General features: G+C 39.3%; 1 protein-coding gene across 1 annotated transcript in view; it reads left to right on the top strand.

Moving 5' to 3' along the window:
* The window catches only part of LOC310953262 (inactive dipeptidyl peptidase 10-like), a gene marked incomplete at both ends in the record, with an annotated part of 178,181 nt that overhangs the window by 147,562 nt on the left and 13,836 nt on the right, over window positions 1-16,783 (top strand). Inside the window, 9 exons of the mRNA XM_083922227.1 lie at window positions 4,953-5,005; window positions 5,176-5,257; window positions 7,759-7,879; window positions 9,403-9,557; window positions 13,077-13,174; window positions 13,246-13,369; window positions 13,450-13,488; window positions 16,081-16,188; window positions 16,634-16,725. Of these exons, the coding sequence (XP_083778353.1) occupies window positions 4,953-5,005; window positions 5,176-5,257; window positions 7,759-7,879; window positions 9,403-9,557; window positions 13,077-13,174; window positions 13,246-13,369; window positions 13,450-13,488; window positions 16,081-16,188; window positions 16,634-16,725 (872 nt within the window). The remainder of the gene's footprint in view (window positions 1-4,952; window positions 5,006-5,175; window positions 5,258-7,758; window positions 7,880-9,402; window positions 9,558-13,076; window positions 13,175-13,245; window positions 13,370-13,449; window positions 13,489-16,080; window positions 16,189-16,633; window positions 16,726-16,783) is intronic.

Raw genomic sequence — 16,783 nt, 5'->3', positions numbered from 1 at the left:
GGATGTAAGTAAGTGGATGGACGTGGGGGGTTGAAGTTGTTCATTTAGGGAACGCCCACACAATCTAAAATTACCTTTTTTTTCTGAGTCGTTCTTAAAAGGTTTTCCATCCACACGGCTTCGGCTCAAGAAATATCTGCGTCCACACAAAACCAGTGAAACCAGCTAAAAACTCTTTAGTACATATGCCAGGCCTGGATATGGCCCTGTAACTGCCACAGAAATACACCAACAATGGAGAAGAAGAGACGGGGAGACGCTGTGGAGAATATAAACACAGGAGAGTTTCTCTCCAAACCTGGTGACTTCCCAAATCCTCCTCCATCCTAGAGATAAATCTGTCCACTGTTTCTGGTGTTAGTGGAGCCTTTTGTGCTGTTTTGGACTCTGATACACCAATCACTCTGCAGTTAGTGTCCTCAACGAGCAGAGGGTGCTGCTGTGAGGCCCTTCCCCATTCCAAAGCACTCACAGGTGGGCACTTTCTCACTAGATTTAGATACTTTTCACACCTTCTTAGCAACTTTATTTATAAAAAGCGACTAGCGACCAGTGAAGGAGTTCAAGTACCTCAGGATCATGTTCACGAGTGAGGGGACGATAAAGAGTGAGCTTGGCCGGAGAATCGGAGCAGCGGGGGCGGGGTTGCAGCCGCTCTACCGCACCGTTGTGACGAAAAGAGAGCTGAGCCGGAAGGCAAAGCTCTCAATCTACCGGTCAATCTTCGTTCCTACCCTCACCTATGGTCATTAAAGCTGGGTCATGACCGAAAGAACGAGGTCGCGGGTTCAAGCGGCCGAGATGGGTTTTCTCAGGAGGGTGGCTGGGGTCTCCCTTAGAGATAGGGTGAGAAGTTCAGCCATCCGTGAGGAACACTGAGTAGAGCCGCTGCTCCTTTGCGTTGAAAGGAGCCAGTTGAAGTGGTTCGGGCATTTAGTAAGGATGCCCCCTGGGCGCCTCCCTAGGGAGGTGTTCAAGGCACGTCCAGCTGGGAGGAGGCCTCGGGGAAGACCCAGGACCAGGTGGAGAGATTATATCTCCACACTGGCCTGGGAACGCCTCGGGATCCCCCAGTTAGAGCTGGTTAATGTGGCCCGGGAAAGGGAAGTTTGGGGTCCCCTGCTAAAGCTGCTGCCCCCGCGACCAGACCCTGGATAAGCGGTTGAAGATGAGATGAGATGAGATGAGACTAGCGACCAATTTAGCAACAAAAATATTGAACCATCAGACAAATTACAGGAAGTTCTGGCAAGCTGAAGTGTTATAAGGGTAGAATAGCTACATAGAGAGTGTGGTTGAACAAGGGTGACAGTGGATGCAGAGGTCAGAGCAGACATCTGTTAGCCATCCGAGCAGAAGAGAGAAGAAATTAGGTGGAAGTCAAAAAGTGGTAAAGTAAGTGGTCAGTAAATGTACAAGGCAGGTTTCCGTTTCACCATGAATAAATACTGCAGCTCCTCAAGACCAGGGCCAGAGCATGGTCCTGTGAGGCCGCTAGACACGTCTTTTGGAGCCAAACATTTCAACTCGCACGGACGCGCTTTCGCATTTCGATGGCTGTTTGGCCTCATATTTATTCTCGACAAGGATGTGTTGTAGTAGGGTTCAAAAAAACATTTGTTGAATCATGTTTTGACATTTCCACGGTAGGCCAGGTTCATTCTGTGACTACATTCAAACATCTGACAGGGAAAATGGGCAGCTAGCTGAATTATAGGGATAGCTAGCTAATTGACTTTTTGTTGAATATTGTATCATATCACAGCATGATGTAGGGCACCAACCAGAGGCTTAGTTGTATAGCGCTGTACTCTCTGAGAGGCTCTCATAAGCATGCATGTATTTTCCAGGTACTATGGTATCCAGGTACTATGCTGGATGTAGGGACCTGGGGGCCTCACACTGTAGGTGCCAAGGGGCCTTAGTGTTCACCTTTGACATATCAAGGGGCATGAGGCCCTCACATTGTAAGAACTGAGGGGTTATAAGGCTTGGAGTTGTAGTTTAAAAAGTTGACTTAATGTGTGTATTAATAGTGTTTTACTACTGCTGTTCAAAAGCTATTACCTGCCCTACAACAGATAGTCTAATACGCTATTCTTTGAAATACATCAAAGACTGGTTTATTTTTTCAGTCCATCACTTGAGAATGTATTTGATAATTTTGAAAGAACACTCTTGAATCCCTGATAATAACAGCAGGGAGCTTCTGTGTATAATCGTCTGTGTAAAAAGGGCTGTTGCTGTTAAATAGTAAATTCAGACAGAAAAGCAGTTTTTTCTTTGCGCTTGTTACAAATGTCACTGCACCCTTCAACGGTCTGTATAAACTGCCATTTAGAACACATGCACTTTTTCACACTTTATTCATGTATAGTTTATGCATGTCCATCCTCTCAACATTCCTCTTTGTTTTAACGGTCAAGAGTATCAGCCAGGCAACATCAACAGCATAAAGATGACTCAGATGTGAGAAAAGCTAGTGTTTTTGTGGTATCTACATCTGAATATGTGGTATTCTAATCTGTGAAAAAGTGTCTGAATTATTTACAAGTGCCTTGTAACCCCAGTGCGCTGAAAACAAATCAAACCCACCACTGCCAACTGTTACTCTCTCCACGTCTCCAAACATTCGCCCCTCGCATGTGTCACCCTTCGCTGACAGCCTTATCAAGGAGTCATCACAGAGCTGTCATCTATGCTGAATGATGCTGACGTCTCTTTTTGAAGGAGGAGAAGAAGAGCAGTCAAGTTACAATACAATTTCATTTTGCATTCCGGGAAAATTCTCTTTCATGCCGTGAAGAGAGAGGTCCAGATTAGGAGTGAAGGCTGGGTGACGAGTAGATCAGCCAAGCACACTCCATTCTGTGCACCATCGATCTCTTCCTGAGGGGGATGGAGTCTCTGGCTGTACAGTATTTATCATATCACTGTCGGGTGAGGTAGCTGTGATATTGTTATGCTAATGCTCCAGTTGATTAGCATGCAAAGACACTCAGGTGTTTAGAATCCTAAAACAAAAGCTTTGTGAGTGGATATTCTCTGGTCATATCATCATACATGCAGGGAAAATAGTGTCTCAAAGCTTAAACGTGGTTGTGTAGCCTAAATATGTGGCACGGCAGAATGACTGCAATTAACAAGGCAGTCTTGAATGCACAAATTTACAGGGAGGCCTAATCGTGAAATAATTATGTCGACAAATAAAAAAAAACTGGATTTCTGGTTCTTTCGGGCGCCACATGATGTACTTTAGTTTTGGCACAGCAATTTAATGGTGGTTAATTATGAATTCATTTTTTAAAGCGGGACGTCGCACTTTGAGCTTTGTTGCTTCAACTATGAATTATTCAATGAATTTCCTTCAGGCACAATTTGGACTCCTGCACAGCATGTCCGTATTGGTATTATTTTTATTATCTTTTGTATAAATAATCGTGGCTGTCTCACGACTGGGTAAGTTGTTCCAGGGTGTTTTTAATCTAGCTTAGCGCAAAGAGTGGAAGCAGTGGGAAATACCTCATGTAAGCCTATGCCAAAGGAAAATGATGTCCCAACACTTCCACAGTTATCATCTTTACGTGATCTGTCTTGTAAGATTCACATGCTATTTGTTTAAAGTTACCAAAGTGTGTGAAGCCAGTAGGCTTACCTTATGTAAGGATGGGACTTCTGAGACAATGCTTAGGCTACTGGGCACAGTTGTTGTTGGTCAGTTAGCGCCAATGTGTGCTCTTTAAAACACAATTTTCTCTTTCTACCCATGTTAACAAACATTGTGTAAATAAAACAGCTTAGGAGTTGTTTAAAGACACTGTCTACTGTTACATTCAGTTTGTAAACCCGATTATATTCGGGTTAAGGACACACAAACACCAAGTAATCACAGTATACTGGGTAGAAGCGGAGTTCTCATACCCCGGTTAACAGACCTAGATAACTCCTTCAGTACCCTAGTATTCGTGCATGTAAACAGCCCTCCCGGGTTCCTATCAGGTTTCGCATCTGCACATGCTCGATGGGTTATAAACCAGGAAGCAACAGCGCCAAAAACAACAACAATAGAGCGTTACCTTTAAACCGAGGGAGGACTTTGCCATGGCAACTACCATCACTACCAAGAAGACCCATTTCTGTCGAAACTCTGGCCAAAAGTCGGCCATTTGCCCCCCGCTTGTGATTTTGACAAATGTCTGCAGCTTAACAGTCAATAGGAAAAAGAAAGTTCTCAAAAAGGAGGGACAAAAATCCGAAGTTTTCATTTTTTGTTTTTCCTTTTGCACCATCACAGGCATATAAATAGTGAACCATGGTTCTTATATCCCTGGAACAATGACATTCTCTATTCTCCATGTGCTAAATGTGCGATGACCTTTGGACATACAGGCAAAATGCCAAGCAATTTCATTTTATTTTTCATGAAAAGGACATAGCTATGTAGTTCCACTCACTACTGCAAATGGCAAATGACACGGAGTAGCCTTGATTATTGGGGTAATCTTAAGCCTATCTGAGACATACCATAAGTATAAGTGTAAAGTATGGCACTCTAACTGTTAGCTTTTATGTCATTAAAACAACTGACACAGTAAAGTCTTGTTCCCACTTCACTCTCACCTTCTCTATAGTGGGAAGCCATACTTTGTTCTTGCTTTACCTGTACAATTAAATACAGAGAACCTCCCAAGTATATGAAGGAAAACTGGGTTATGTGCACAAAACTGGTCGAGGAAAAGCTGGTACAAAATATAATCACAAAATGCTCTCAGAATGTTTGTTGTTTTAAACATTATATTCTCCAAGAATATCCATTTTGATGATAAATCTTTTGATTAATCTACTTTATTAATAATGATTATTTCCCTGTTCCTAATCAGCATTAATTGGGGAAAAAACAAAGATCCGTTCATAATAACACTGAAATTGCTTTTCTTGTAATTGGATTTTAGGTCTACCAACACTCTTTCTTGGCATCTTACCTGATTTACAATCTGTATACAAGGTGAGCAAATAAAGAATTCAATCTTATTCAGACTGTGCATAATTATATTACTCCATTTTCATTTTCGAACTATTGCAAACTGTACATTTGCAGTGATTCTATCTGTTCGGAGAGTTACAAACAGTGATAATACTTCCTGTGTAATACGTTTTTAATTGTCCTTGCATCAGAGAGGTGCGGGAGCTGAATCCTCCAGAGGTGTCTGATTCAGTCCTCCAGTTTGCCTCCTGGGGAGTTCATGGTCAACAGCTGGTGAGTAGTTTATAGGGCCAAATAACACCAACTCAGTGAAGCATTGCGATGAATGTTCCATTACTCACTCAATAACACAGCAGTAGGTAATTTAATTCTGGAGCAAATGATAGTCTATATGAATTACATATTTGTATTGAAACATTTTTCCCTTGATTACCAAAGCAAGTCACTAAACAAAAACATAATAACCTGCATACAACTTAACACCTTCTGAGTTCTATTTTATTTCCACCAAGGAAATCCAGATTGCAAATACGCGTCTGATGCAAGCACAGTTCATTCTGGCCTCTAATTCTCCTCATCTCAAGTATTAGATTTTTCCACAGCACTGGGTTAAGCAAAACGTGTGTAATATTCATATGCGAAATGACTCATTGATGAAACCCCACCTTTGGATATCAGTAAGCATCCATACGTAATACATGTACAGTCTCAATGAGTGAACATGCAGAAAAAACTGCTACTAAAATGTAATGTGAAGTGATATAGATCTGTAAGCTTCATACATATACTGTATATATATAGGATATTTAGCCCCACGATACAATTGAGTGCTAAGTTGATCAAAATGAAATATGATTGTTCAGAAACAATTTAATGCCACATTTTCCCTCCATGGTTAGGCTCAACTCAAGATTTTGTCACGGCGCTCTGTGTTTGCCAAGGCATAGAGATGTCCAAGTGAAGCTTCATGAAGCATTTTCTTTATTTTCTGAGTCAACTAGATGGAGCTCTCTGTTCAACAAAGGGTTGAAAACACACTGAATCACCATTTATTGAGCCCTTTTCTTTAAACCAAGAGCTCCATCTAGTGGACTCAACAAATAAAACTAATGCTTCATGAAGAGTGGACATCACTACCAATGCACAAGGCTTCCTGAAATGCACCAGGCTTCCATGTGGAAATTGTTGATGCTCAGAGTGCTCCAGAAGAAAGACCAACAAAGTCCACATAGGGAGGAGGTCAGGTTGGAAGATGGGTCAAACAAACACTGAACTCTCGCCCAGGAAACCACAGTTCATGTCCTGTGTGTCGTTAACCACATGTTCCCCATGTTTAAAAGAACCACTGTAGAATCATAGCTTGGCACACAGGGTTACCCAGTGTGTTGACAAATGATTTCTGACAATATTTGATGAGATGGAATGAGAACAGCTTGAACTTGGGTTCTGGTAAATTGTAACTTTGATTTTTTTTTTCATTATTTAGTTATCTTATAGACCAGACAATTGATCTAATTATTGAGAACATGATAAACAGATTGAAGAAACCTTGCTGCATACAGAAAGGTGACAATAAATATTTAATTCGATGTCTTAGGTAATACTGTGTGATAAGACTGCACTATATAAGGAAAATATTGAATAGGCAAGTGATTATTTTGACTGATATTGCAAGTCCAAAATAATTCACAATATTGGAGGGAAAGACTATTGTGACATCATTGTTCTCAATTTAATTGTAAAATATTTTAAATGATCATGGTTTGTGAGAATATGTACCAAAACCAAACAAATCATAGAATATTAATATCAAATAGTATTAAAAAAAACCATCATGTAATGATTTCAGGGGTGTCACATTTTCGATTTTAAATTGAAAAGCTATTGAAATGAGCGGTCAGTTTCAATAATGAAAATCAGAAGTAGGATAGGCGATATAAATAAATTATCTATATGTGATATTTTTTTTCTTAAATTTGTAGAACATGACTTATACACCAGGATACCTCTGCAGCACCACAATATTGTGACATATATTTTGCCAAATATTACACCCCTACCCCTCTGCACTATTGATATTGCACTAGTCCATATTGTGTTTTTGATTTTTTTTAAAATGTGATTAATTGTTGCTAACATCCTCTCTGCTCTTTGGTAAAGGCTAATCAAACACTGATTTTGACAAGAAACACAAACTGTCTTTAGACTAAATAATTATTCTGAAGAGAAGCCAGTTACAGTTCTACTAATCAAGCTGGTGCTAGAAGACATCTTGTTGGGCGACCAAAGCTCTTTGTGTGAGTAAACCCTCCACTGTGCAGAGAAAAATGCAAAAAAATGATCAGTCCATTATTTCCTCCAGCCCAGACAAGGAACGTAATCAACCATTTGATAGCATATTTATTTAATTTCCTCAGTGTATGTCCCCTCAGTGGAACTTGTTCGCACAGAACCCCTGCAGCAGCGTGTTACACGCTAATGACAAAGTAACTCTCATTACTCACCAGCTCTCCCTGCATATCTTTCTGCTATCACAAAAGATAAGACACTTACTGAATTCAGTTATAAACACACCCATGTATAATATCAATAAGCATGCTCTCTGTCTGTGTAACATCTTCAAATGCATCCTGGGATAAATTAATCCCTATCTCTATCACTCTAGTATGTTATTGTTTTGTACTGAATGCTGTGTGCAGTTACATATACACAATCATGCAGTAATCACAGTTTATGTTTTCAAATCAAAACCAACATTTCTCTCTATACCACAGATATATATATTTGAAAACAACATTTACTACCAAACGGACATTAAGAGCAGCTCTTGGAGGCTCACGTCTTCTGGACAGGAGGGGATCATTTTCAACGGCATCACAGACTGGCTGTATGAGGGTAAGAGAGAATACTGAGGTGTAACTTGGATGGATTAATTTGAAAGACAAACAGACAAATTAAGAATATGGCATTCTTCTAACTAAAGAAAGTGGTAACAGTGCATAATCTTATGTGTGGAAAACAAAAGGTGATAAATTTGACATTTCGATTGTGAGTCTTGTTTATTTGTGTTACTGTAAAAACTCTGTAATATAAATTAGAGTTTAAACAATTATAAATATGACATATTACCTTTAAGCCTAATTCCGGTGTAAAATCATCCCAGGGTCTTTTTTTTTAGCAAATTCTGTCATCAAATAAGCCATCGAGATAAAATTGTTCGTGTATGAACGATTTATGGAGAAACACCGGCAGCGGCCGGCTATTAGCTAACATTGATTAGCTCGGGGCAGCAGGGAGAAGGCATTAAAATGGCTTTTTTTAGTAAGCCAGTTTTTTTTGTTTTAAAGTTTATTAAAAGACTGTTTTGAATGACTTACCAACTGGCCCCGGTAGCTCCTCTCATAGTAAAGTCCATTCAACTGGATTACCAAAGTCACCCCAAAAGGAAGGAGCCCATTGGTGCTTTGTTTTCTGTGTAAGGACTCTTCTCATAAGTGTTAGCCAGCTAGTCCAGCTGCTAGAGACCCTACCAGATTGCTCTGTTAATCATTCATGCACCAAAAAAAACGTCATGACGGCTTATTTGATGACCAAATTTGCCAAAAAAGACCCTGGGAAGATTTACACTGGAATTACGCTTTAAAATGTCACCTAAGCTCTGTAAGCTCTAATTTAGTATTAAAAAAACCTATTATGTAATGATTTCAGGGGTGTCACATTTTCGATTTTAAATTGAAAAGCTATTGAAATGAGCGGTCAGTTTCAATAATGAAAATCAGAAGTAGGATAGGCGATATAAATAAATTATCTATATGCGATATTTTACTAATTTAAATCCAACTTTCCATGCCGGAAATCCCTGCGGAGCATAGCAGCAGCTGATGTTGGCATACTCTCAGAATTAATTATTATTATTATATGAATTTTCATTTCCTCACTACTCCTACCTGCCCTCAGTGGAACCTGTTTCCGAGGAAGTCCTGCAGCAGCGTGTCACATCACAAATGACAAAGTTTTATTACTCAGCAGCTCTCCCTGCACAAGAGATGAGACACTCAGATAATTCAGTGAAAAACATATTTAATCTAAAAGAAAAATTTAATTGAATCATAACACCCCTACATGGTTGATGATGTGTTCAGTATGAGGTTACGTATGTGTTGTCTTTCCACATATCGAGGTTTTTTAAAATGAGTTATTGCACATTGAGCATGTCACATTTTAAGCAGTACAAATGATTTTAAATTCATCTAATTATTCAACCAGCCATGCACATCTTGTTTGATATGTATTAACCACAAATTGAATAACATGACGTTACAAAGAGGAGCATAAACAGGAAGGAGAATAACTTTTTACAAATAATAAGCAGGAGGTCTGATGCAGGTGGTCTGACTTGTCTTCTCTTGGTTTTCCAGAGGAGGTGTTGAACACACAGGTGGCCCACTGGTGGTCACCTGACAGCTCCAGACTGGCCTACCTCACCATCAACGATTCCCTGGTTCCTAACATGCTCCTCCCCCGCTTCACAGGCTCTCTCTACCCCAGGGGGAAGGAGTACCCTTATCCTAAAGTAAATCCCAGAGTACTATTGAAGTGTAATTCCAGCACAAATCTTCCCATGGTCTTTTTCAGGTCTTACATACATCAAATAATCCAGTAGAGTCGCTAACAGGCGGACGTGGCTAACACTGATTAGCTCAGTTGAAGGCATTAAAACGTATTTTTTAACCACTAATACTGCTCAAAATAATGCCAAACCTCTGCAGCAGCATGAGAAGAGTCCCTACACAGAAAACAAAGCACCAATGGGCTCCTTCCTTTCGAGTGACTTTGCTAATCGACTTGAATGGACTTTACTACAACTTTAACATTCTTTTAATAAACTCTGGGTTCACTAACTACGTTATTGGTGCTTCGTTTTATGTGTAAGAATTCTTCTCATGCTGCTGTAGAGGTTTGGTGTTATTTTGAGCAGTATTAGTGGTTAAAAAAGACGTTTTAATGCGTCACCGTACTGCTCCGAGCTAATCAGTGTTAGCAACGTCCGGCTGTTAGCAACAGTTAGCGACTCTCCCGGATTTCTCTGTTAATAGTTGTTACATGAAAAAATTGTCTCAATGGCTTATTTGATTTATGTAAGTGCAGTTTGATCAGAGTTTTATGAGCCTGGTAAGCTGTCCTGAGTGGAGAACACTGGTTACATTAGTAACTATGACGCTCTTCTGTAAGTCATCATCTTAAACCCGCCCCACGTGAGATAAATGGATGTTTCTGGCTTTACCGGGATCTGGCAGCTAGAAATAAATGTGAGGGGGCCAGACGTACCTGCCAGCAAATGAAACAAATCCGCCTGGTTTCCAAACAGTATCGCTTGTGTGATGTCAGTCATTTCGCAATTGAAGAGCAAAAAGAAATGCATCATTAACCGTTGGCTACTTCTGATTTTTTCCTGTGAATGTCGCCACAGACACCCATTTCATAATACTGCAAATGTAAGGGCTTTCCTCAGTGGACCACAAGCTCAATTATCTGTGTGTTACCTCACTTGGGGATAGAAATTGATTTAACAGACATTTATCTAAATTAAAATCTTTGAGATTAATACTTGAACTCTTAATTAAAGTGGGCTATAACAACTAGCATTACTGCATTGACTTTAGGTCTTGAATTAATGCAGATTGTTCCAGTTAACTGTCCACATTATCATAGTAGCAGCACTAACACATCCCTTAGCTTACTTTATACTGTACAACAACCCTTAATACCTGAGTCTAATATAACCTGCAACTCCACCATATCAAACCAGCACTATGAATAATACAACTGTAGGCTCTGTGCTTTAGCTTATCCATAAAGGTTAGTCAGTCCTTGTTTAATTCATGTAACTGTGGCTTGCTCCCTTTGAAGAAAGATGGCTGGAGAGATCTGTGGCACTGGGAGCGAAAAGGATGTGATATGCTTTAGTTAGGCTCGTTAACACACCTCCCATCCTTTGATGTGGATGTTTAGCTTATCAAATGCCTCTTAGGTGGGAGCTGGATTGTGGAAAACTGGTGGAATGAGGGTCAGAAGGTAAAGGGCAGCCTCGTCTGTCGGTTCAGAGCCATAGATGGAGGAGGGGGTTAGAATAGGAAGGCATCCAATTAACGAGGCACTGCACTTGATCTTAGCCTTGCCCACAGTGTATTAAAATTGCATACATACACAAACTTATTCTGTTGTTTGAGTGGGGTTAGCATTATAATACTGTGGGACTAAATGAAGAAGAGATTTAATTGCCTTATCCTTCCTTTTGTCTATGAAAACACTAAGTCATACTTCTGCTTCAGTCGCTGGGAGATACATTCGTGTGGGTTTCACTGAGTCAATATACAATAAAAGTAATACCCCAGGGAGGATTCTTCATGGGTATCATCTGTAAACTTACAGAAATACTTCACAATTGTAAGAATCACAACAGTTTCCAGATTGACAAACTGGGTCATATTACAACCTAACCCACACTGGATATTTGAGGCCAATAGAGATATTTGAAAACATCAAGATTACAGTATACAGTCATGTTAGCAGTTTTGTGAGGTTTTACTTAGATTTACTATCGCTAAAAGCTAACGCCAACATGGTACTGTGTTCACAATGACAATGCTAACATTCTTAACATGGTTAAAAAGTCCTGTTTACCATGTTCACCATCTTTGCAGACGCCATGATCACGGTCACCATCGGATGTGATTATGAATATTAAGTAGCCATTTGGAACACTAAGCTAAGGTTTTGGCCAACAATGCTTGAAAAAAATAAAAATGTCACCTTTCCTTTCAGGGCTTCTATAATAAAACATAAATTAAGCAAGCATTTCTTAGGGGAAGTCCCTTTAGGCTGTGTGAGTGCATGCAAAAATAATTCTGAGTTTATTTATATTCATTATTTCACTTTTAAATCATATGGAAGGTAACAGTGTAGTTACTATAAATATACCAACAACATTCAAATAGTAAAATTAATTATAAATATGAACTTTTAAAATAGAAAATACCAAAATCTGACAATCAAAAAAATAACATTTATTGCACCACAATTTCTTTTGACATATCTGCTAACACGTATGTCAGCATCGTCTGATATCCACATAAATCACACTATACATACACTGTACTGCTTATAATATGACTCCTTGGAATACTCATTCCTAATTGTCTACCAAAGGCATTCTGATTTGTCTGTATCACATATTATGCAGCAGCAACACGTATAAAATTATTATTTATAATCAGATTAACCCGTGAAACCTGGTACAGATCTAAGTCAAAACACTGGACATAATTCGATAAAATCTTGAATTTATAAGGATAATTTTTTTCATCCTTGTGTTGTGGCTGATGAGAGGTTATGTTTTGGATGTTGTCTGGTGCAGTGCCTTTTATAATTAATTAGGAAAAAAATCAATCAATCAAAAAATCCAAATGATTAATTCCTCGTTGTTGAACATGTATATATGGCATCTACTATAACATGACTACCAATGGTTACATGTACTGTCTGTTAACAGTAGTGGTAATGTACTAGAGAGCAGAAGAAGGATAATTATTGACTTTTCCTTATTTAGCATTAGTGTTAGAAGGTTTCAGATGTGTTGCACTTTTTATATCATATGTGGTAAATGGCACCAGTAGAACAGAATATAACTATTCCAAGAAGAGCAGAAAGTGAAGGATTGGAGAGGATAGGAATACTATCTTATAAAGATATGGGAACAGATACTGTCATCCTTGTGATCAGTTATGCTGTATTTTTGAGATTTCTCATGACATGTAAACTAATGAGCTCTTTTTCTAAGGGAGGTTTTAGCGAAGGAAAACGACTGACTTGCCCCAGGGCCTGCACAGTATACAGCCAAACAGTTTGTTCTCTACTCATTATATTCTCTGTTAAACTAACAGAGCACGGGTCAGTATGGCAGCATATAAAAATAGAAAACAAGTGAAACGTGTTGCTCAGTGTTTATTTAGTCGCTACAGCGCATGCAGTGGATATTACATTCAGTTTTAATAGGCATGTTAATGTAACACTCGTGCTGTTTTTCCTGCAGATGGGACAAATCAATCCCACCGTCAGACTCTATGTTGTCACTCTAGATGGCAGCTCCCTAACAACTGAACTGAGGCCTCCTGACAGTTTTGAAAAGAGGTATTATTAAAACACATTATAAATCATAATCATTATTATATAATTATTTCCGTACTATTTGTTTTCCCCAGAGAGTACTACATCACCATGGTGAAATGGGCGGCACAGGACAGGCTGAGCGTGCGTTGGGTGAATCGAGCTCAAAACATGTCAATACTTTCACTGTGTGATGTCACAACAGGTGACTGCACCAAGGTGAGGAAGTTATTGTTGAGGATTCTTTCTCCAATGAGTTTATTGAAGTGTTGTGTGCTGACTGGATCTCTCTGCCTCAGAAACATCTGATGACATCAGAGAAGTGGCTTGATCGTCAGGTGAGTATGTCAGTCAAGAGCGGCTTCATTGGGCCCCATGCAAGAACCCATCGAGACAGATTTGTTCTGTGAATCGTACGAGTGATAAAGGACTATTTTCGTGCTTTGAATTTTGTCTTAGGTATGAATTTACAAGTAGCCCCCGACATGTCGTCAGGTGCATTTACTCTGCTGTCATCCAAACCTCAGTTTTTCATAGATTGTATATTTCATTACTTTGACGTAGGGGTGACCCCGAATAGTCGACCGATTTGGCTGCCAATCTCATATTCGAATCTTCACAAAATGAGGTTATGAAACAATTGAATTTTCCATTCTGACTCTGGGGGTGCTGAATGTCTGATTTTACATATAGGTGATAAATATCCTATTTGGGTATAAATATAAGGGCGCACTCACACTGTCCTTCCGCACCGAGCCAAAACCGTTTTTTCGGCTAAAGCCTAGTGCGTTTTGACCAGTGTGAGTGCACCATCTTGGATGGGCTTTAAATCTAATTTGAATATGTGCCCATTTGTTGTTTTTCATTATTGACGTTTATAGTCTATAATTTGACGATCAGTCAACTAATAGGCAAGACGTGACGAATCAGAGACATTTTAAGTTTGAAAATCTTTCATAAATTAAACATCGCATTATGTTGACACACTGTTTGACTCCATTTTAATTATAATATAATTCTAAATTTACATTTGTAAAACACTACATTTTCATCTCAAACAGCATAAAATATTTAACCCCTACTGTTACAGTCATCCATCACTGTGCTGTGACGTTTTTTTGTTCATTTTGTTTGTTTTTAAAGCCATTTTTTATATCAAACCACTTCAGTGCTTCAGTGACAGTATGAACCAAAGGTGACACAGCATTACTTTTCCCTCAGCTTTGGCAGGTCCTTTAACTCCACTGCTGACGATGTTAAAAATGATCCAATTTCCTTTATTGATCTCCAAAAGCAGTGCTTGAATAGAACTTATGAGGCAAGACACACAGGCTGATATGGTTATAAATTAGTTATTCATGCAGATTTACAATTCTCATTAACACGCTTATTTACACACAGGCGGCTTTCATCATGTATGCGTCATTTATACAGTTATTTGTAGTTTGGAGCGTTTGCTGAATATACGGACCCACCGTACGAAAACAGTAAGAGACAGTTAAGATAAGATTGCTAAAATGTTCATTTTTTCCTACTGTCATTGAAACAACATTTCATGCAAATATTTAGATTCAAATTCCAACTTGACAGCGAAAAAAGCACATGGCAGAGTAAAAGTGATAGGAAATAATTACCAGGTGTGATGCTCTTTTTCACCCTTTCTGTGTGTGTGTGTGTGTGTGTGTGTGTGTGTGTGTGTGTGTGTGTGTGTGTGTGTGTGTATATCCTATATGAATCTGATTGTCACCATGATAGTGTCTAACCGTGCATGATACAGTCATGAAACCTTACAGATGTGTAGTTGAGATCAAAATGAAGACTGAGGGGGGAAGATCGGGCCCAGAAAGGACCCTACCCGAGCCCTTGTATGTTCGGCCCAAGCCCAGCCCGGCCCGACACATTAACAGTAATTATGAGCCCGGGCCCGACATTTTTTTAAATAAATGGGCTGTTCTATCTGACATTCTCAAATGAAACTGGGAGTTGCTTGAACTACAGAATTGAATTATTCAGAATGGAACTGATCACAAAAGGATCTAAATGAATCATATGTGGTTACTGAACACAACATGTTTGAAATGCTTCCATACCTCAGACTTTCCTCCAGACTCAATAAAAGTTAATTCTCTTGTTGTTATTTGATCTTTTACATATCCAAGCTCCATGTTGCACTTTAGCTTTCTCCTTAGATTAGGCCAATAAGCGCTCAAACAAAAAGTCCGGCCCGACCTGGCTCGAGGATAGTGGTGGGAAATATAGGCCAGGGTTGGGCTCGGGCAGAGAATCTAAACTCTAGTAGGAAGTAGGGCAGGGGTGCCCAAATCTGCTCCTGGAGAGCTACTGCCCTTCATGCTTTAGGTTTCTCCCTGCTCCAACACACCTGACTATAATGATTATCAAACAAGCTTCAGCTACTTGATAAAAAGCACATCATTAGACTCAGGTGTGTTGGAGCACAGAGAAACCTAAAACATGCAGGGGTAGTAGCTCTCCAGGAGCAGGATTGGGCACCTCTGAAGTAGGGTAACGCAGCTGGTGTGATCCCAATGCAAAGTGCTCTCTAGTTACTGAATAAAAACTTTAGACAGTCGAGTGGTAACAGGTGTTGTTTTGATGCTGGCAAAAAAAGACCAAAAATAAGTAAACATGGATGAACTCTGGATGGACGCTGCGACGATAAACAACATCAACAGCAATTTAAAACATGAACCAGATCATAACACAGGGAGGGCTTCTTGTTGAAATATGATGTATTTTACTTGTAAACCGGGATAAATAAGGCTTATCAAATATTCAGTAGGCCTCTTTCAAATAAAGGTATTTTGAGAAAAACTTTGACTGTGTTATTTAACCTACTAATAAAGTTAATGCACATGGTGTTCTACATGGCAACAACTGTTAATGCAAATGTCTGTTTGCTGTTTTCCCAGAATGAGGAGCCATTATTTTCCAAGGATTTCACAGCACTTTTCATCACTATGCCCTTAAAACACGGTGGTCGCGGGACATTCAGCCATATCACCATGATCTCTAACCAAGTAAAACTATATCAAACTTTTAATAGAATGAAGTTAGTTAGGTGCTTTCACTGTTTAAATGAAACTTCTAGCGTGTGTACATTTCTTCTTTTAGTCCTCCTATCTGTCCAAAGTGCCTTCCAATTATTCATACTGCTCATGTGGTTTCATTTTGAAGTTTCATCATATTAAATCATATTCTTACCTCATTTCCCCAAACACCAGAGACTTAAGAATACATTCAGTCGCATAAATTAAGCAGTCTTGTAAAGAGGCACTGAGTTGTTTCAGTTTCTGGAGGGATAATAAGTAAAACAAAAGTTTTAGATTAGAAGTCAGGGCTAGGTAAAAAAAAAAAAAACAACCTCAACACTACTGCGTCCCTGTAAGACCATATAGGGCATGCGAGGTCATGTTAACAAGTTTTGTCTGCTCTTTTGTGTTGTTTCGTTCTCGTGCTTCTCAGTCCGAGGGTCCAGAAGTTAACCCTCGCCACCTGACCTCAGGAAGCTGGGAAGTCTCTCAAATTCTGGCCTATGATGAGAGCACAAATTCAGTGTAAGCATGTGTTATTGACACCATACAATATTAACACTATACAATGTGATATATGATA

This window comes from Echiichthys vipera (assembly GCF_963691815.1).
Source record: "Echiichthys vipera genome assembly, chromosome: 10".
NCBI lineage: Eukaryota > Metazoa > Chordata > Actinopteri > Perciformes > Trachinidae > Echiichthys > Echiichthys vipera.
This window is presented reverse-complemented; position numbering and strand designations above follow the sequence as displayed.